The 20,885-nt window shown below is 36.6% G+C and overlaps 1 protein-coding gene across 1 annotated transcript in view; it reads left to right on the top strand.

The window, feature by feature from the left end:
• LOC145675624 (coiled-coil and C2 domain-containing protein 2A-like) overlaps positions 1–20,885 on the top strand; it is a 302,517-nt gene that overhangs the window by 243,128 nt on the left and 38,504 nt on the right. The window contains exons 16-20 of the mRNA XM_081746169.1: positions 3,818–4,021; positions 9,396–9,583; positions 13,240–13,433; positions 15,563–15,698; positions 20,490–20,685. Of these exons, the coding sequence (XP_081602295.1) occupies positions 3,818–4,021; positions 9,396–9,583; positions 13,240–13,433; positions 15,563–15,698; positions 20,490–20,685 (918 nt within the window). The remainder of the gene's footprint in view (positions 1–3,817; positions 4,022–9,395; positions 9,584–13,239; positions 13,434–15,562; positions 15,699–20,489; positions 20,686–20,885) is intronic.

Below are 20,885 nucleotides of genomic sequence, written 5' to 3'. Positions count from 1 at the left end.
ACTTTACCACACTGACATTTCATCCGATAGACGCCACTGCTTTGTAAAGGATCAGTGAAAAATGCTTTAAAATTGGTTATGTATTTATCAACTTCAAATAATCACATTTATGGCTTCAGGAATTAAATGTTTGGAAAAAAACTTTTAAGGAGAGCTCTTTTACTTTCAGATCTCTCTGAGGATCTGAACAAGGAAGTACAGTATTTATTACAAATTGGACAGGAAAATGATTTTCAAAAATCTTTATTGTTAAAATGGTACAAACAGGTACCACAGGAGATCGTCGGCACCCACCATCAACCAACAACAGATGCCGTAACTCACTGATAGATTGGTATCCCTTTGGTTCCACATTTTTCAGCAAAAATCGAGAAGATTCTGCAAAGACACAACATCAAAATTTCAGAAGTTCCTCCAAAATCTATAGATAAATACATAACCAATTTTAAAGCATTTTTTACTGACTCTTTACAAAGCAGTGGTGTCTATCGGGTGAAATATCAGTGTGGTAAAGTGTATATAGGTCAAAAAGGAACATTTGTACTAGAATAACAGCACGTTCGTACCTCGAAATCTCGGAATCCGCAACAGTTATCCGGTCTAGCAACACATCTTAGAGATTATAACCATCATATCGTGGAATCATGTTTAATTGAAAAAAGCAAAAACAGCAACGGAACGAAAAATTAAAGAATCATATTATATTCACAAAGAAAGGCCCTCACTTATCCTGGATAGAGGAAAAATAAATATTATTTGGAGTAATCTTTTCACTACATACTTTCACCAATTGGAAAGCAAGAACAGAAAACAGTGAACAGCAGTGTACAATGTCAGTGAGTTTCTATTCCCGTGTGTTTTAAGGTTTGACAGATTTGTTTTTTTACATATCCTCACCTTTTAACCATTTTTTAACCTTCCTTCATGTTTTTTCATCCTTTTTGAAGTCTATCACAGGCTGAAGAAGGAAGTTGTATCTTCCGAAAGCGCTACTTGTTGCATGTAGAAGAAAATTCTGCTACATATTATTTTGCGGTGGGTAATAGCCTTTTCGCTTTTTCTCATCTAATTTTCTGTTTTGTGATTGAACCATATGTTGAAAATGAAATGAAATCTCTCAGCTTAACGTCCCACGATTATCCCCTTTAGGCTAAGGGAGACGGATGAATAGGGCAAGTGAATGATGGTAGAATGAGAATGTGGGAGGAAACGGGAGTCCCCGATAAAAACCACGGACCCGCCATAAACTTACTTGGCCGAGAATTGAACTAGGGAAACCCTCGCACCAGAGTAATCGCTCTATCACTGAGCCACTATAGCTTTATCGAACCATATGTTGAGAACTTTAGTTCATTTTGTCTTAGTTTCCTCACGAAGTTCAGCAAAAACGTCCAACCTCGATGCACTTCAGTATTTGTGCACATTCTCCTGGAACTAGATGAAACTACTTTTAAAGAGAAAGAAAAAAAAGAAGTGCACTGAGCTGTGTTTATGTTGTTTATACTGTTTAAACTTGTTTTAGAGAACAAAATGCGAAAGAAAATAACTTTTTGCCAAGATATTTAACATCGAAAATTGAAAGTTTTTCCTCTTCCGAATAATAATATATTACACATTTAAAATGGTAAAGAACGTAGTTAGCCATATATGACTTGATTAGATTTTATGAGATTAATAAATCATTCTGTAGACCATATTACATGTACGTTGGTACAAAACGGTTTAGAACTCTTCAGTACAGAAAATAGATACAATACTTAGAACAGATACAATGCTCTTGCTTTTAACAACTTCTGAAAATATATACAGGGTAAACAAATTCTACAATCTATATAACTATAATATATATATTGTAAGGATCCCCACGTTACAGCATGAGCACATGTTTACAGACGACACGTGCTATTGTTCATATACAAGCAGACGATACACAGACCAAGAAGACACGAAGATCAACACGATGGGAACCGAAAGAGGACGAGCCACTTGAAAGAGTCTATAAAAGTGGAGCCAAAGAAGGAGGCGACATCAATTGACCACTGATCGCTAACCCTTAATAAACTCTGGAAGTCGTACTGGACGAGGGGGCTCTACGTTTCCTGAAATCCCTGGAGGCTGCCTTGAAGCAAAGGAGGATTCCTCAACACAAACCATACCTCGCGAGACTATCATGAGCCGAGGTTATTTAAGGACCATAACCTGAAGCCGCCACAAGACACTTCGGTGGCTACCATGAGCGAAGGGGTTCCCGTATAAAACATTACTTCCTTCACCTCTGGTTATAAGGAAGATATATTAACTTTGTAGACACAAATGCTATTTTGTATTGAAGGGCTGGAATCCCGGACTATTATTATCTCTACCTACACAAGTTATTACAATATATAAGGACTTAATTACCGTTTTAATTATTGTATATATGTGTATATTTGTATTAACCTCTGATATATATACAATAGGCATTTAATTATTTTTCCAAGTTTCACAATGAGCTGCTAAGATATTTATCTATGTATAAAATGATTTATTTATTAGTAGTGTGTGTACCGAGTTGACAAAGGAACTCTTTTCATGTGTACTTTTTTATGTACACAAGTAGCTTATTATGCAGTTTTACACCCATATAGATATGTGATTTTTCGTATGCAGATATTGAATGATACACAGTAGGTAAATTATCTTTTCCACGCGTAAAGGTAGTTGTAAGTATCACCATCTCTTTTAATACTATCCAAATGATCCCAAGTAATTTTAAGAAGTTCAAATATGTACAAAGAAGAAACTGTCATCGTATTCAGTGAGCTCTGTAATATACAAGGGTATAAAATTCATTTTTAGTCAATACCAGTAGAAAATACAGGATGGCCATAAATGATTCATTGGGTTTGAAAGGGTTGTAAAAATAAATGTATAACATACACAATAACGAATGATACATAACAATACAAAAAAGAACTGCCCAAGGTCTAGACATACTGTTACAAATGTTTGATGTGGCTTTCTTTCCTCACACGACACACGTCTATGCGGTAGTCTAGCTTGCCCCACATGCTCTGTAGCTTATCCCTACTAATGGTCCTAAATGTACATGTAAAGCGATCCTGAAACTCAAAGTTGTTGGTAGTGGAGGTACATACACCATCTTTTACATGCCTCCAAAAGAAAAAAAGCAAAAACTGTCAGATCGGAAAATCTAGAAGGGCATGGGAAAAGCACTCCACTACCTTTTTTTATAAGAGCCCTTTTTTTATTTTACTTATAAGACGGAAGTATTGGAGATGGAGAAAAGAATGATGATAAGGAAGTGGAAAGAAGCAGAATGGATAAAGAAGGTAGGAAGAGATAAACTGATGAACTGGACAGGAGGCTTACTTATTAATGAATTATGGCAAGGAAGTTTGGATAGCATAGACAAGAAGAAAATAAAAAAGGGCCCTTATAAGAACCAAAAATGGCAGAACGTGATTAGTTGGAAAGTGAACAAGAAGACTTACGGGATTGGCTGAAGGCCTTAGCAAATAGAAGAAAAAAGAAAAAAACGTATAACAATGACTATATACTGTATATATGACTGGTAAAGAATTTAAACTTTGTCATAACAATAACTATATATATGTCTGTATTTTCATTTATTGTCGATAGTGTCTGAAGAAGGATATGTTAGATATCCGAAACCGTTACAAATTATAATTTAAAATAAAGTGGGTTTTAAGCTTTGGTCAGTGTTTCTTTTGTCTAAATTACTTAATATTATGTTCTATTCTAACTATATAATAATTCTCTGATTTGAAAATTTTTTGTTGGTTTTTACTTTCAGAATGCAGATGTAGGTAGTACTGCTGAGAAGAATTATTTTCGCCTTGACCCATTGCAAGAAGAGTTCGATTTTTGCAAAGATGATGATATAGTGAAAAATCCTCGCTTTCGGCTACTGCAGTTACGAGATAGAGGAGAGCCAGAATTTCGGGGACTTCGCCTGGTTCCTCTCAAAGAAAGGGAAATACCTAAGGATGTTTTTAAGGTATGATACAAACTATGAATCCGTTCAACATTAAGGTTTTATTTCCATAAATTTACGTATTTGTATTGTGCGTAATGTTTTTGCAAAATCTTAACGTCCTCATTCTTTGGTCTTGAAAATTGACCTATTAGCCTTTTTCGGCCACTAAATGGTAGTGAAACAGATGTTTTCTCCAAAATTTGGTGTTGCCAACAGATTCAATCTGGGTGCCAGTTTTTGGTCATGATAGGGGCAAAGGAGGTGAGTAATAGTTACTCTGCCGTGCCCATTCAGTAGAAAAAAGTGTCTCAAATGTTTCGGTGTAGAAAGAAAGAAAGAACGCACGAAAGAAAGAATAAAAGAAAGAAAAAGAGTTTCTTTTTCTTTCTTTCTTTCTAACTAACTATTTATTTATTTATCAATCAATCAATCACAAAGCTTAAAAATGTTGTTTTCTCTCAGTTCAACATTACGTACAAAAAAGCAAACGAAACATGTATCTGTGGAAAAATGTTCCGCAGGAAAGATACGCTCTTTACTTTTATGACTTAAGCAGCTACCTGTAACAGGGATTTTTAGGGGTATATTAAAGAAAAAAATAAGTAAAGATGATTGTCTTTAGGTTTGGTGAACTGGTAGTGAGATTATGCAAGAGGTGTTAAATGTTGGTTTTGCTGTTCTGATGAAGAAACCACGCTTTTTCTTCCTTTTGTTTTCATTAAACGCAATCGAACTCGAAGTTAAAATCCCCCCTAATAATCCAGAACTTAATTTTTTTTTTTTTTTTTTTGACTTCACCTGCTTGTTCTAAATTTTATATGATGGTCGTAGGTGCTTGAAATTTCAGACTTCAAGATTCGATTCCTGGTGGGGATACTGGATCGGAAAGGTGTATTTCAGGGCTGTCATCCAGAGAGAGGTTTTCCCTGCTTTTTTTCTTATTCATGCTAGGCAAGTGCCAGGATAGTACGTAACACAGGTCCTAAGCCGCTTCCTTTCGTTCCCACTTCCCCGGATAGTGTGTTCGCCGAGGGACGTCATTCTTTTTGCGTGACATAGGCTTAGCGCCATAAATACCTTGAAATATGTATTATTATTATTATTATTATTATTATTATTATTATTATTATTATTATTATTATTATTATTATTATTATTCTGCATCAGTAGATCAGTTGCAGCAACTGAGAAGCTTCCATGCTCCGCGGTCTTCCGCAAACTTCTTCGTCTTCACGTACGAATTTTCTGTATTGATATTATCCATTAATTGTAGTCTCTTTCGCGCCCTCCTTCTTTTTCGTGCCACCATGCCCTCTAGCACATCCCTTGTGATACAGTTCCTTCTTAGCCAATATCCCAACCAGTTTCTTTTCTTCTTCTTAATAATATATAAAATTGTTATTTTCTCTCTCACCATTTCCAAGACGGTCTCATTGGTTTTCCGATCGATCCAGCTAATTCTCTCCATCCTTCTCCACACCCACATTTCATCACTTTTCCGTAATGTCCATGCTTCTGCCGCATACGGTACAATACTCCACGCAAATCATTTTATGACTTTTTCTCAGCTCTTTATTCAAGGTCCCCCAAAATAGTATTTTCTTCCTCCTAAAGGCTTCTTTCGCCATTCATATCCTTGCTTTATTTCACGTTAAATAACATAAATTTAAGACCTAATGAAATAATCAATTCAGGAAGTTAACATGGTTGGAAAGTACGAAGATACTCTCTCAGTCAAGATGTTATTCTTCTTAACCCTTTCGTGGGCCTATTTTTTTTCTACAAGTGATGGAACGATACCTCCTCCATGTTATAGAAAGCGCGCTCAGACGATAGCCAGTCGGAAGACTTTGAACTTACCACAAAGAAGCCGTCAAGAAGTTGGTGGTCCCTTTGGAAGAAGAAAAAGCTAAACGTTGCCATAAGTAGTGCCTTCCTTTCCCTCGCCCCTTTCATCTCTCCCTCTCTTTTTGTTCCATCCATGTGGGGGGGAGGAGTTGTCAAAGAAAAAATATAATTAGAAAAGATTTGGCAATAGTTTGGGTTCAGTTTATTGCCCGTCAATAAGTTTTCATGGGGAAGGAAAATCAAACAGGACAGTATGAAAAGAAACCGCACACGGAGGCGGCTTCCCTTTGTGAGCAAGTGGCTGTCTTCAGAGTGAGGCTACTATACCTAACACACACTCAAAACAACTAAGCAGTCAAAAGAGAGAATTTCTCTAGTGCAATTCACATTTCCATAGTGAAAACGACTCATAGGTAATGGGAATATCGCTTCCCATTGGAGCAAATAAGAGCATACTTAGGTTTCCTTGGCGGGAACTCTTCTTCCCATTGCCCACGAAAGGGTTAATTTGAAGAAAACAGAAATATTTTGCAACTACATTACTCCAATACTATTTATTTTGTTTATTTATTTTTATGAATAACGCCTAGTACATTTTTTAAAACTATATTTTCTAAGGGAAAGACGAATGACTGTTATATACATATAGGTACAAGAATTAGCTAAAACAGAGAAATGTGGTATTGTTATTCGAACACGTCAAATATAATATCCTAGCGTTCACATTACACGTAATTTTGTTGAATTCTCCCGTACGACCCGGAACGCCTCATATCAATAATCATAAATCAGGATTAATCTTTACGTAGCCAACAGACATACATAAACGTTACAGTTCGGCATAGGAACAGGTTTTCCGGTTTTCAGTCTTTGGAAAAGCCGAAACTAGTTTTTGGAAAATTTCAAAAACATTTTTGTAAACTGGTTGGGTTTTCTATCAAAAACTTATTTCAGTTTTAAAACCGGTTGTTTTTCGATCAAAATAAAGTACAGTTTTTTACTAAAGCCGATTTGTTTTCTATCAAAATCCGGTTTCTGTGAAAAACCGAATCAGTTTTGAAGAAAACCGAATGTAGCTTTTTTTTTGTTTTTTTACGAACCGGTTTTGCCCATCCCTAATATTGCCCCTAATAGGTTACGAAAATATGACAGCAATAACAATTTTCTTCTTTTAGAGTAATGGGGAGTATAAGCACTTCCTATCAATTAAGATAGTATGTTACTGTTGTAATATCAAATGAGTTTTCAAGCAGTAACTCTGCCCATGTAGAGATTAAGCTCTTAATTATTTGTTAGTTACCTTTTATTGCCTAGAGAAAATTCGTTAATAGTAAGAAAAATGGGTTATTCTAGAAAAGTTCTATTGTAGATTATATATATATATATATATACAGTGTGTTTGAAAAAGAATTCCCTAGTTTAAATATGTCCTAGATTTTGTACAAAGTGTGACATACACTATTCTAGTGTATGGGGTTTGATTCATCAATTCTCGAAGTTGGCAGGTCTGGTTGATCGTGAGACGGCACCAGTGCTGTTTTTTCCCTCTGTTTCTTCAGTTCAGTCCAGGCAGGCGTGCAGTGCAGAGCAACTCAGCAACAATGTGTACTCCGCAACAGAAACCGCAGACTGGACTTTTTCTCTTGGGGCCACATAAAAAAAATGTGTACAGTGAAAAGATCAGAGACATCAATCATTTACGGGAAAGAATTGTCGCGGCGGTTGGGACAGTTACACCTGAACTGTTAGTGAATACGTGGCGAGAAGTGGAAAATCGTCTCGACGTGTGCAGGGCCACAAATGGATCCCACGTTGAAGTCTACCAACATTAAACAAAACTTGAAGGAATTCTCTTTCATGATATGTACTCATTGATGTAAGTTTTCATTCATTTCGCAATTGAATTTATACTTAAAACTAGGGAGTTCTTTTTCAAACACCCTGTATATATAGCACACTTTATATTAGAAAACCATATCATTAATGACTAAAGCTTGCATCAGCTAAATACCTGGTGGAACTGCAAGAAATGATAAATGGTAGTCATGGGTATAGTGGAGCCAGAACGAAACGGAGCAACGCACCGGCACAATTTTTGACAGAGGAGCGAAACTCCGGTACAGAATCAGGAAAAAGAACTTTTTATTTCAATGAAGATGAAGTAAAAAAAACGAAAAACATACTGTATTTTTAACTTACAACAGAAGTGTTTAAAGTTGTGTTTTAAATGTTTTGTTCATTGGTAAACAGGAAGTAAATAAAATATAAGAAAAAAATGTACTATGGCTAATTCTGTTAGGTATTGTTTTACTATACATTGTAAAAATTAACATTCATAATTTGATTTCAGTTTTCTTTTATGCTTAAATTTGTGATGTGCTTCTCAATCTCCCATCAACCGCTCTGTTTGCAGATAAATTTGGCACTAAAGCCCTGATGTTCGTACACGAAAAGTTCATAACACCATGGTAATGCGTGTACAATGTGAATATGTGTGTGTAATGTGAATCAATGTACAGAGTGGTCCGGAAGTGGGCGTACCCCCCTCCCCCTTTAGTTTCAACAGTATAGTGTTAGTTATGGTAGAATGCCTGTACACAGTTACCTTGAAGTCTTAAAACGAGCTCCTACGTGGCTAAGCGGTTAGCGTACGCGCCTTTGGCGTGGTAGGGCCGGGTCCGATTCCCGGCGGGAGCTCATGTGGTTCGGATTCCACGTTAATTAGTAGGCCCACGTCTCATATGGCCTCGCTGCTGAACGGGACGTTAAAGTCAAACTTGAAACTTGAAGTCTTAAGAGTCATAAACATCGGCATTATCACCATCCATGTCGTAATACAGCTGAATTCTGTACCAAGTTCTCGCAGATGTTTTGCGGAGATAATCCGGAGTCACGAGGGTGAAGGCGTGTTCCACAGCTGCTCGTAATTCTGCGTTGTGTGATATCGAGTGTTTCTTACTTGTTGCTTTATGAAACCCCAGAGAGCATTGTCTGGTGTCGTCAGATCGGGACTTCTTGGAGGCCAGGCGAAGGGAGCTGGTTTGAAGCTGCACAACCTCTTCCAATCCAGCTGCCAGGAAACGTCTGATTCAGATAATTGCGCACGTGAATCGCGAAGTGCGCTGGTTACGATATGGATGGTGATCATACCGATGTTTACGACTCTTAAGACTTCAAGGTAACTGTGTACAGACATTCTACCATAACGAACACTATACTGTTCAAACTAAACGGGGGGAGGGGGTATCCCCACTTCCGGACCACCCTGTATCATGTGTTTTGAGTGTACCAAATAGTTTTCAATTTTTTGTTAGTAGTTAGATGTAAGCCTGACCTGGCCCTTATGGCCCTGATCTCGCTGCTGTAGATAAAAGGCAATAAATAAATAAATAATTATCTTTTTTAGGCTATTGCAAGTGATAGGTAGTTTACTTTAGTAATCAATCATTTCGTTTATTTTTCAGGGCTAAGGAATATATCATAAATGATTCTTAAGTGATTTGCCAGCAAAGACCGATAGATAGTAACCAGCTTTTTACAATTACAGGTATATGAGAAGCGTATTGCTTCAGATCGCATTGAATCTCTGCCAACAGATCCGTTAGAATCCCACAGAGCTTGGGGTGAACATTTCTTACAACAAGTAAGACAAAAGGTATTGCAGCAGTGTCGACTGGCTCAGCAAAACCGTCAGCTGCAAGATTTAGTAGTGGAAGACCAAGTTCCTGATTTTGGGTAAGTAACTATCGATTCGTCCCACCAGAGTTAACGTCTTTGTCTCCATATTTCGTAAAAGACCAGCTGTTGCGGCTAATTTAGTAAATCATTTCGTAATTTTCTCATTGGGGCTTCACACATTTCTTCCACTGTTTGCGCTATTGTTGGAAATATTTTTCTGACACAGTGTTAGCAGCATTCTCTAGTCGAAAATCAGGTGGGAAGGAAGTAAAAAGTCTGCAAATCAGAGAAATGTAGTTGGTAATTCAACAACATTATTAATATTTAACGAAAAAAGAAGTCCAAAAATGAGACATGTGCCATTTCATATAGCTCATTGAACTGAACAGTCTGATACGGCTGAATATATATTATCATGCGTAGTTTTCGAGGAAATGTAGAATTACGAATTACTTTGTAAACCTAAAACTGAACGTGGGCGAAACTCGAATATCGCTTAGATGTCTTGCATGCTACAGATGGCGCACATATTGAACTCGAGGTGTTAAATGGCTACTAAAACTGTAGGGGTGTGTGAATATTATGCAGCAAACCGCACCTTTCTACCTATCCCCATTTCTGACTTACACTCGATCGAAGTTGGGACGATCATATTGGAATACCCTATACACATCACGTTCCTTTCCATAATTTTTATTTTGCTAGAGCAGATTGCTTGTTTTATTTATGTAGTGCATATGTGAGAAAAACGTAAGCAGCAGATCGCGTATATTGTCGTGTCGCTTCTTTTAATGATGATACGCATACTCTTTATCAGCGACGTAACACTGCTTCTAAGACATAAATCATCTTCGGGACGGCTACATATTCCGTAGGTCCGATTCTTTTCAGAATGGAATACACGAAACCCACCTCTCTTCACCTGGTTCACAAGTTCTTGATTGGTGAGAAATCAGGTTCTGATGACCAAAGTCCGCACTTCGAGAATGAGGGAGTCATTTCGATTTGTTGAGGACGTATTGTAACGTGATTTTACCTTCCAACGACGTGCGGCTGTCCTTGAAGTGTTTTGCCATTCTTTATCTGTATGATAACCATGTCAGGAGCAAAAACAGAAGCAGACTTATGTTTTGCTACATAGATACAACTTAGATTAGAAGTAGGGCAACTCTGTTGTTTCCTTTGCTCCGCATTGCAGTAATTCATTTTCTCAAGTATTTTTAAGTTGTGAATCAATGTTTGGTATGCCAGATTATATACTAATAGGTTGACCGGGAGCACGGGGTCTGAATGGTAGAGCGCTTGCTTCTTGTGCGTGGAGTCCCTGATTCGACCCCCGGCCAAGTAAGTTTCTGGTGGACAACATCGTGCTCGTGGGTTTTCTCGAGGTACTCCTACTTCCTCCCACATTGTCATTCTACCAGTTATTCCATCATTGTTCAGTTGGCTTAATCATACGTCTCCCTTAACTTAAAGGGCAGATTAGTGGGACGTTAATCTTAAAAGATTTCATTTCATTTTACTAATAGGTTAATAAAACGTTTTGCAATTATTACTTCCATTTTCGTTCAATTTCTTTCTTATACTCGAGATTGTCCATTGATGCTGAAAGAAGGTAGTTCACTTTGTATTTTATGTAATACCCAAGACAGTTAGGTACTGTTGCGTTTATAGACTAGTTAGTTGGATACACCAAATGTGTAAGTTCATTCTATAGATTTCAGTTTATATATATATATAATATTGTAAAATTCTCTTAGTTTATGTAAGGTAGAGCAATTATCGTACTCGGGAGATTGGACTTTCCCATCACCTTTTATTATAAAAGATCCTCTTGAATACAGAAATATATTACAATAAGTAGTTTCCTCTAATATTTTAAGTAAAAAAGTGGAAGGAATCCAATGACCAAGCGTTGTAGGGCTTTTGTAGATGAGGTTACTGTCTTTGATCAGGCGTCGTGAGAGGGGATGAGTGTGATTAGGTGTCTCTCGGTGATCGGGCGTCGGGAGAGAGAAAGGGAACCCAATGATTAAGCGTCGTAGGGCTTTTAGGAAGGGTATCTCTCAATTGACCAAGCGTCGTGAGAGGGTAAGGTGTTCCCAATGGCCAGGCGCCTTAGGGCTTTGGTGGCTTGATCAACCTGTAGAGATGGATGCTTCTTGAGGCGTACTGCTGACTTTTATCCTAAAGTGTCTGCTACCTTCGATGATCTCAGTCTTGCCGACTGCTGGCGATTGTGGGCGACTCCTCTTCGGCTCTGTCATCTACGTTGTATTTGTTTACTGCCAACACGTGTAGTACACACATGGTTACAGCATGGTGTGAAGACATGCGGAACCTTACAATATATATATATATATATATATATATATATATTATTGCAAGTTTGACAGACGACACCAAGTCTAAGGATTTACAGTGAATTAAAAAATACAGGGCTAGCATAAATGATTCATTCATTTCCAAAAGGCTATATTTTCAAAAGTATTACACATACCTACATGAAAGATCCAGAAACTCACCAAGTTTATACACGCTCTACAAATGTTCAATATGTGCTCCTTCGGTGACACGACACACGTCCAGATGATATTCGAGCTCATTCCATACATTTTGTAGCATAGTCCTGTCAATTGCCTGAACTGCAGCACTGATGCGTTCTTTGAGTTCGACTAAGGATTGTGGTAGTGGGGGTACGAAAACAAGGTTCTTAACGTACCCCCACAGGAAGAAGTCGCAGGGCGTTAAATCAGGAGATTTGGCAGGCCAGATGCTTTTCCCTTTACACAAGCACCCAGTGTCCTTTAATAGCCGATACCACCGCAAAATACTTTGTTTACCTTGCGGTTCTTTTCCATACTCTCTTCTAAAAGCGCGTTGCACAGCTATAACAGATGAACTTCTGACATATTCAAGCACATAAAAACTTTTTTTCTCTTGATTTCCCTCCATTTTCGACAGGTACTAACCCCGTATGACACTGCCACACCCGATCGGAAAGATAATGGACTCGTGCTGCCATAACAGTACAAACTTGGTCAGTTTGTGGTTCTTTTTATATATCTTTCATATATGTACCGTCATGTCCAAAATGATTGTCGCATATCTATAACTGTGTTCTTGTAAGAATATAATTTGATATTGATTTTGCAGGGTACTTTTAGTACTGATACTATGTTTATAATCAGGAAATGTATATTTGTGGTAAATTTCATAGGAAAATAATTATAAATACGAAAATTAGAATGAGTAAAACAAAATGCTGCTAAATGGACAAAAAGAAATCGTTTTATTGTTCTTATTTACTGCTTTTTTGACATGAAATTTGCCACATGCATGTCTTTGCCGATTATACACATACTAACATTATAAAAAATATCGGGCGGATTCCTTATCAAATTATATTTCTACAACAACATATTTATGGACATGCGACAATATTTTGGACATGATTGTACGTATTATACTTTTGAAAGAAAAAAAGCCTTTTCAAAACTAATGAATCATTTATGCTAACTCTGTATAAGAAGGGTACAAAATGTAAAATTAGTAACTTGCTGCTGCCAGAAGAAGACCGATTAGTCTTTGACAGATCATTGTTTTGAAATATCTGTTCTCAGGAGATGAGTGTTAAAAGTATCCCTTGTATTTCGTTACATATATAAATGACATATTTACTTTAACAATAAAGATTTTCTTTGGTTTTGTAGAACCCTTGGACTTACTTTCATGAAATGGCTTCAACCAAAGCGTCCTCTTCGACCAACACGGAAGGAAAGAAAAAAAGTGACTGTACAAAATTTGGGAGGACAAGAAGTGAAAATAATCGTCAATGTAGTCCGGGCCTTTGATGTTCCAGTGAGGAAAGATGTTGATTCGTTGGGGAGTGGCCCCACAAATCCAGGTACAATAGAAGTGTGATTGGTAGGGATAAGGTGTACGGCAATTAAACGTCTACATCATAAATGCTTATGTTCATTTTTGTATATAAACATGTAATTTCCATAGTGTTCTTTTAATATGAGTGTAAAGATATAGTTTTCATATACCGTAGACTTGCCAGATAACGTTGCTGATAGCAGTTAACGAAAATTTGACGTTTAATATAGTTTTCTAAACGATTTGTAAAAGTTTCGAGGAACAAAAGTGAGCACCTTTGAGCAGCGGCGCAAATCTGTTTTCAACATTGGGGGGGGGGGGGGACAAGGAAGACTTTTTTTTTTTTTTTTTTTTTTTTAAGCGATGCTCAAAATAATTGTGAAGTTGAAAAACAATCCTGTGGAGGATCAGGGAGCAGAGTTGTCTTCAACATTGGAAGGCGGGCAGATTTGAGGCTTATTCTGGGCGGGACATCAATTTCATCTCACTTTCCTTTCTGGCAATCAGACACAATTCATCACATTTTTCCCAAAAAACACATTTTAAATCGGATTTTTGGGAGGGGGGACAGTCTCTCCAGTCCCAAGATTAGAAGGGACATGTCCCCCTAATTCCCCCGGGATTTGCGTCAGTGCCTTTGAGTTTATTGATAAAGAGTGCTCTTTAAGCGCTTTACCTTACTGCATTTCCGAAATCGTATGTTCTGATTTACTCATACTCATGATGACAACTCTTGAATTGTAGATTTCTTATAATAAGTATACAGTTACTAATTATGATTGACTTTCAACTATCTGGCCCAAGGTGGCGGATTGAACTACTAGTTGCGATTGACTTTCAACTATTTGGCTGACTGTGGCGGATTGAATTAGTAATTACGATTGACTTTCAAGTATCTGGCCTAATGTGGTGGATTGAATTACTAATTAGGATTGACTGTCAACTACCTGGCCTAATGTGGCGGATTTAATTACTAATTACGATTGACTTTCAACTATCTGGCCCAACGTGGCGGATTGAACTACTAGTTGCGATTGACTAAACTATTTGGCTGACTGTGGCGGATTGAATTAGTAATTACAATTGACTTTCAAGTATGTGGCCTAGTGTGGCGGATTGAATTACTAATTACGATTAACTTTCAATTATCTGGCCTAATGTGGCGGATTGAATTACTAATTACGATTAACTTTCAATTATCTGGCCTAATGTGGCGGATTGAAGTACTAATTACGATTGATTTTCAACTATCTGGCCTAACGTGGCGGATTCAATTACTAATTAGGATTGACTTTCAGCTACCTGGCCTAATGTGACAAACTTAATTACTAATAACGATTGACTTTGAACTCTGGAAGGGTAGGCCGTATAACGAAAAACCCGGATAGGCCGAAGTTCTATACTTAGTCACATCCTGCCTCACGTATATCATAAAAAATACACTTTTTATACCAAAATGCACTCTTATTTAAAACTTCTGATCTCTTAGTAAGAACAGTATTTTATTAATGTTACTTATGTAATATATTGTACGTTTTAAAAATGTATTATACAGGGTGGCCCAAAAGTAGATATACACTCCCGTACTGATCAGCTCACTGCATTTTAGATAATTTCCTATTGCTATCAATAGTTTCTTTATTATTTGTTCTTAATATCTTTTTACTTATATCTTACGCTCGGAACAACCGAAGTAAATAAACCTATAAGCTAAAATGTTAGCAGGGGTGTATACCTACTTTTGGGCCACCCAAAAATAGGTATACAGACCAATATTGATCAAGTATGACATATTAATTTATTAAAATAATTAATTTATTTGCTTCGGTCTGTTCCGAGTTTAAGGATAAGTGAAAAGGAATTAAAAATAAATAAATGAAGAAACTAAATAAATACCTGTGTGGCTAACAATAAATAAATAAATGATACAAACTGCTATGAGCCGATCAGTACGGGACTGTATATTTACTTTTGGGCCACCCTGTAGTACATCTTAGTCACTGGATGTACATCACGGAAAAGATGGAGATTTTCTTTCGTTGGTTGAGTGCTAACAATATTGTAGATTTTATTTTTATTCTTACATAGCGCTTGCATATGTGAAATTTAGAGATGAACTGTTTCCGTTGAATATGTTAATTTTTATTCCATTAGTTGGCCAAAGTAACACTTTCACTCATGTTCCGGTGAGGCCGTTCGTTGAGGTTTCATTCCAAGGGTTTACAGCTTGTACGACGTCTGCAGAGGGTGCAAATCCAACATGGAATCAAGAACTACAGATCCCTTTAAGGTAAGTTGCCCATTTTGAATTTGCGACTGAAGTATAAAATTGAAGATTGATGCTATTATTTCAGTTTTAATTAAAAAAAAAAAAAAAAAAAAAAACGGTTAGCATTTAAAAAAAAAAGGTTTAAACCAAAAAAGAAAAGAACGAAAAATGCTTTGAATCGTGTGAACTTCATGGTGACGTTTCCACATACCAAACTATCCGCATTACGTTTATCTACTTTTCACCTTTTAATCAAGGGGCCCCGTGTTCAATTCTCGGTCGAACCACAACCCGTCTTTCAAGTGTAAACGAAGTAGCGATTCGAGGTGTCCCTCTAAGCGAAAGTCTTCTCCGTGATAACCTTGGTATTTTGTAAGGATGTTAAGCCTAAACATACGAAATGAAACCAAATTATATATTTCTACTTGAATTAATGCCTGTTGTTTTATAAAAAAGCCAAGGTTGCTTAAATACATTGATAGAAATTGGCAAAATTTATCAACTGCCTACGTAGCTTCCAACATCAGCTTGGATTTGACTTGGTTTTTATTTTATTGAATGATATCTACATACCAAGTTTGTAATTTAATACCACGGTTTTAGCGTAGTGATTATGATACGTTGACCTTAAAATTTTATACAAATACATTTAAAGTAATCAGGATTTTCCCAATGGCTAAGGCGGGAGTTTTCCGATTTGTATATAATTCTGTATAATGTTTTTACTTGTCTAACTGTTTATCTTTTTGCCCTTCTGAAATTACTCTTGACAATTATATTAACAAGTAGGCCTATGTAAAGATCAGTACAACGTATTTTTATCAGGAGTCCTTCGTGAGTGAGTCGGCAATCGCATTTGTGACCAATTAGTCCCGGTTTCGTGTCCAAATGGACAATTTCTTTTGGATGTAAGCCGAGAAACGGTTTGGATTCCGCTTTAAGCCTGTGTGACTCCTTCCAGCATAATCTTGTTGTTGCATAATAACACCAAGGCGAAACAAGCTAATTTCTGTCCATATCTAATATAAATACATAGAGTAAATTATTTAAACCAAAAAAACCGGGTTTAAACCCAAAAAAAAAACTGTTTTTTTGTTTTTTTTTTCAATAAAAACCATGGTTTTTGCCAACCCTGAATAGAAAGAATCCTTAATTCCAAAATTCTTACAGATAAAATTACCACATTTGAAAAAGAAATTTGGTGAAAAAAAAAAAAAAAAAAAGAAAGCAACTGTTACAAACAGTTATTAGATCAAAGCATAAAGAAATTGACCTGTTAAATCGTAGCTGCTATAAGCAATTGATGACCTTGCTCTCAAATGTTGATTCTTGCACCTTACATAACTGGATGAATATCATGTTTACTAAACTGCGAAAGTATTTTTTTTTTTTTTTTTTTAAATTGAATAGACTTAAGAAGAAAATTCAATTATTAAGTGGATCCTGGTACAAAACTAAAATACAACATGACAACAGACAGAACAAACGCTAGTAAATCTTACTGATGTGGACATTCCAAGAAAGTTTAATCAGATCATTGCTTTGGGACTCAAATTCAGTTTTCAACCTACACATCTATCAATTCATGACTTAGTTTACTCTGTTGAGAAAGCTACACATTTTAAAGTTTGTTTCTCTGCGGTGACTATTACCCTTTTACTTACATTATTTACATATTGTTTCAAAGGCTCTCTGTCTCTTTCTTTGGTGTCAAAGAAAAAACGGAAAAATCTTCTTATTCATGAAAACATGATGCCTAGGTGCAAAGAAGAAGTGGTACTATATCTGTAGCTTTTCTTCTCTCCTTAACTTGATCACGTATGCTGTTAGCATTTAAAATGGATAACAAACAAATAGATAGAATTCCATTTTTCCTGATGACGTGATTTTAGTAACTCTTCTCGGGCTACCAGCCATAGCAGTATCTTCACCTGGCTGATCAGGGTTCCTGATGGTCAGGGAAGTCAGGGAAAACTCAGGGAAAATGGTGCAGGTCGGGAAGTTCAGGAAAAAAAAAACAACTGGAAAGTCAGGGAAATTTTATAAAATATATGTTTTCTAATATTAATTGTATACCAATTTCTGCTTAGCCAACCATTAGAATGGACGTCGTTCAGATTGTTTATGGAAGGTAAGTGGAATGTACGTATGAGCAGTTGATTACTATTTATCTCTATGGAATAAATATTCACCATTATTTATTCCTTATTTATATGTCAATGTGGTCCGACATTTGTCATGAAAGTCAGGGAATTTCCTGTGAAAAGTCAAGGAAATAGATTTCTCCAAATCAGTAGGAACCCTGCTGATAGCCTCAGCAGAGTTACTAAAAGCAAACAGATTTAGAAAACAAAAACAGACACATCAAGAAACATATATATATATAAATCCAGAAGCAGGCTTGGGAATGTAGTGTATATTTTCATCCGCTTTAAATGTTAACGGCACAAGTGGTTATTTTGTTGCAATGATTTAAATTTTAAATACAATACTAGAAAGTAGAGAACACAAAAGGTAGCAGAAAAGGAGTTACTTCTCCTTTACATCCAGTCATCATGTTTCCACGAGCAAAAAAATTTCTTCAGAGTGTAATATGTGTAACAGCGTAAGTATTTTCTGCGACACTGAGGAAGGAGGCATTGAAACAGAATTGCAAATTTTTCATTTAATCATTGTGTAGGTGAAGTTTTTGGTTTATTACTAATGAATGTCAGTTACTCCAGATCTTCATTTTATCTGAAAGTAAAACAAGTTTTCCGGATCTAATCCAGAAATCATTCGTCGAAGTGTTCAACTCTTACTATGGAAACTGGCGAAATCATTCATGGAAATCTTCAGCATTCAGCTCTCATTACGAGAACAGGCTCCTTAAAAAGCCCTGCATCTTAACCGCAAGAAATGCCAGGTATCTGTATATGTAAGCATTCGTTGCCACTACAATAATGACACACAGCAATAGTTGCAATTCTTCCAGCCTCATTTACTTTCTTAAAAGTTCCTGTGGTCCAGCTTTCTGTATTGGCAAATTATTGTCCATCCGCAGTAACATTTGCAATTACTGATACTCCTGCAATTAAAGATTCCTCACTTAACAGTCTTTCCATGTAAATATTTTTAAAATTCTTTGCACAGACTTTTCTGTATTTGTTAGAAAAAGACGGAAAGGCATTTAACGTAATCACTTTAACCAGCACCGCAGGGGTTAATAATATCTTTCTTGTTCCCTTGCACTCCCTGAGTTTCTCATAATGCCAATGTTTATTTTTGCTGTAACAGCAAACTCTTGATTATTTATGTACGAATTATCTGCAGGGTTTCCCACATTCTGGAAAATGTAGGAAAATCAGGGAAATGAAAACATTTCAGGAAAAGTCAGAAAAATCATGCATTTTGCGTAACATGTCATGGAAGTCAGGGAACGTAAATGTGCGAGACTGAATACTATGTGTAACTTTTTTTTTTCTTTTCAATCTAACATTATTTCCTCTCTGTCAATTGTACTGATTGACATGTGAAGAAGACTACAATGATTCAGCACTCCCAATGATGACAGTGGTGCAGTGTTGCTGTTTCTTGATGTGGCAGTGAGGTACTGTGTGTGTATGTATGTGTGTGTGAGAAAGAGAGAGAGAGAGAGAGACAGAGAGCGAGGATAATTGATTATGTAAAAGCAGAAATCGAAGTATGACTTGTCATCTTCGTTGATATCGGTTTTAAGACAGAAAAACTACTGAGAGAACAGAAACATCAGATGAAGATAAACTAGCTTTCAGGCTTGACTGTCGAAACCTTTTGTTGGGCACAAGCAAGAAGATTGGGGAAAAGAGCCCTCTGAAGTACAAACTGGTACAGTCCGCAGCAAAAAAACCTGCAACGTGAACATTTAAGTTTATTGTGAAATGACGAAGTCTTTTGCTTCAAAATAATTGTGCAGGGGAGGACGAAAAGGTTTCTCCTGGCGTGATTCATGCCACTTTGACGTTATGTTGATTCTCTGCGCTGTTAGGCGAAGTTTCACAATAAACTTACATGCTCATGTTGCAGATGTTTTGCTGCGGACTGTACGTGCCCTGTAAGCTTTGGACCCCAGGTTACAAAAGAACAATCCAAGATCTGCTCGCACTAGGATGAAACACGTCCTACAAACGCTGCGTGAGCATAACAGAATATCTGATTCTGTAGCTGAAAAAGCAAAGTTTCAATTTATGATATCTATACTGAATCTCAGGGGCATCCTGACTTCAGAGAATACGAAGAGAAGATGGGCAGCATCAAGTTAGATAACTTCTTTGCAAAGGCAATGTCCAAGAAATAAGAATATTCTGATTTGTGGTATGTTATGAGAATGTTTAATTTCATTCCACGGAAATGCCTCAGTGGAGGGCGGGTTCTCAGTCAATAAGACACATATTGTAGAAAACCAAATCGAAGATTCTTTGGTAGCGCAGAAGCGGGTTCATGATGCATTTATGTGCTATGGAGGTGTAGAATCTGTTCCTGTCAATCGAAGAATGTTTCTCCCAGTTCGTTCACTTCGGAGACGCTATGAAGAATACCTTAAACAGAAACGAATCAAAAGTGCAGAGGAAAGTAAAATCAAAGGTGAAAAAAGAAAACTAAGTGGTGAAGTTAAGAAATTGGAAGGAAAGAAGAAACAAATGGAATAATCTCACAAACAAGAACAAGACAGTCTCGTAGAACAAATTCAAGAACTGGAAGCAAAACAAAATTCTGTTTAAAAATGTAAATGTAAGGATTAACACGTCTCAGAGTTGGCAATATTTAGTTATTTAGTTGCATTTTTATTTTCAGGCCTCCTAATGGTGATTATTCTCCAGGTAGTTTGCAGTCTATCAAGGACACGCTGTATCTGCATTTATTTGATGAAATTGTGGTTGATCTACTTGAAGATGATAGAATGAGAGAGACAAATATACATCAGCGATTAGAGAGACATTGGCTTGGCAGTTTACGCATTCCATTTTCAACTCTTTATTTTAATTCCAGGGTAAATAATTCTTATCTTTAAAATAGATAGGTAGATATATCTTTATTAACTATTATTAAAAAATTGAGCAGAGGAAAGTATTCTCTTTTTTACTACTTTTATCTGCACTTTCTTACGTGCTTCTCCGTATGGAGAAATAATAGATGTGATTAATTTGAAAATATTGAAATCTTAGTTTAAAAAGTCTATAATTAGCATAG

This window comes from Thermobia domestica, chromosome 18 (assembly GCF_964235325.1).
Source record: "Thermobia domestica chromosome 18, izTheDome1.hap1.1, whole genome shotgun sequence".
In the NCBI taxonomy this organism is placed as follows: domain Eukaryota; kingdom Metazoa; phylum Arthropoda; class Insecta; order Zygentoma; family Lepismatidae; genus Thermobia; species Thermobia domestica.
Note: the sequence above shows the minus strand (reverse complement) of the source record. Positions and strands in the feature narration are given on the sequence as shown.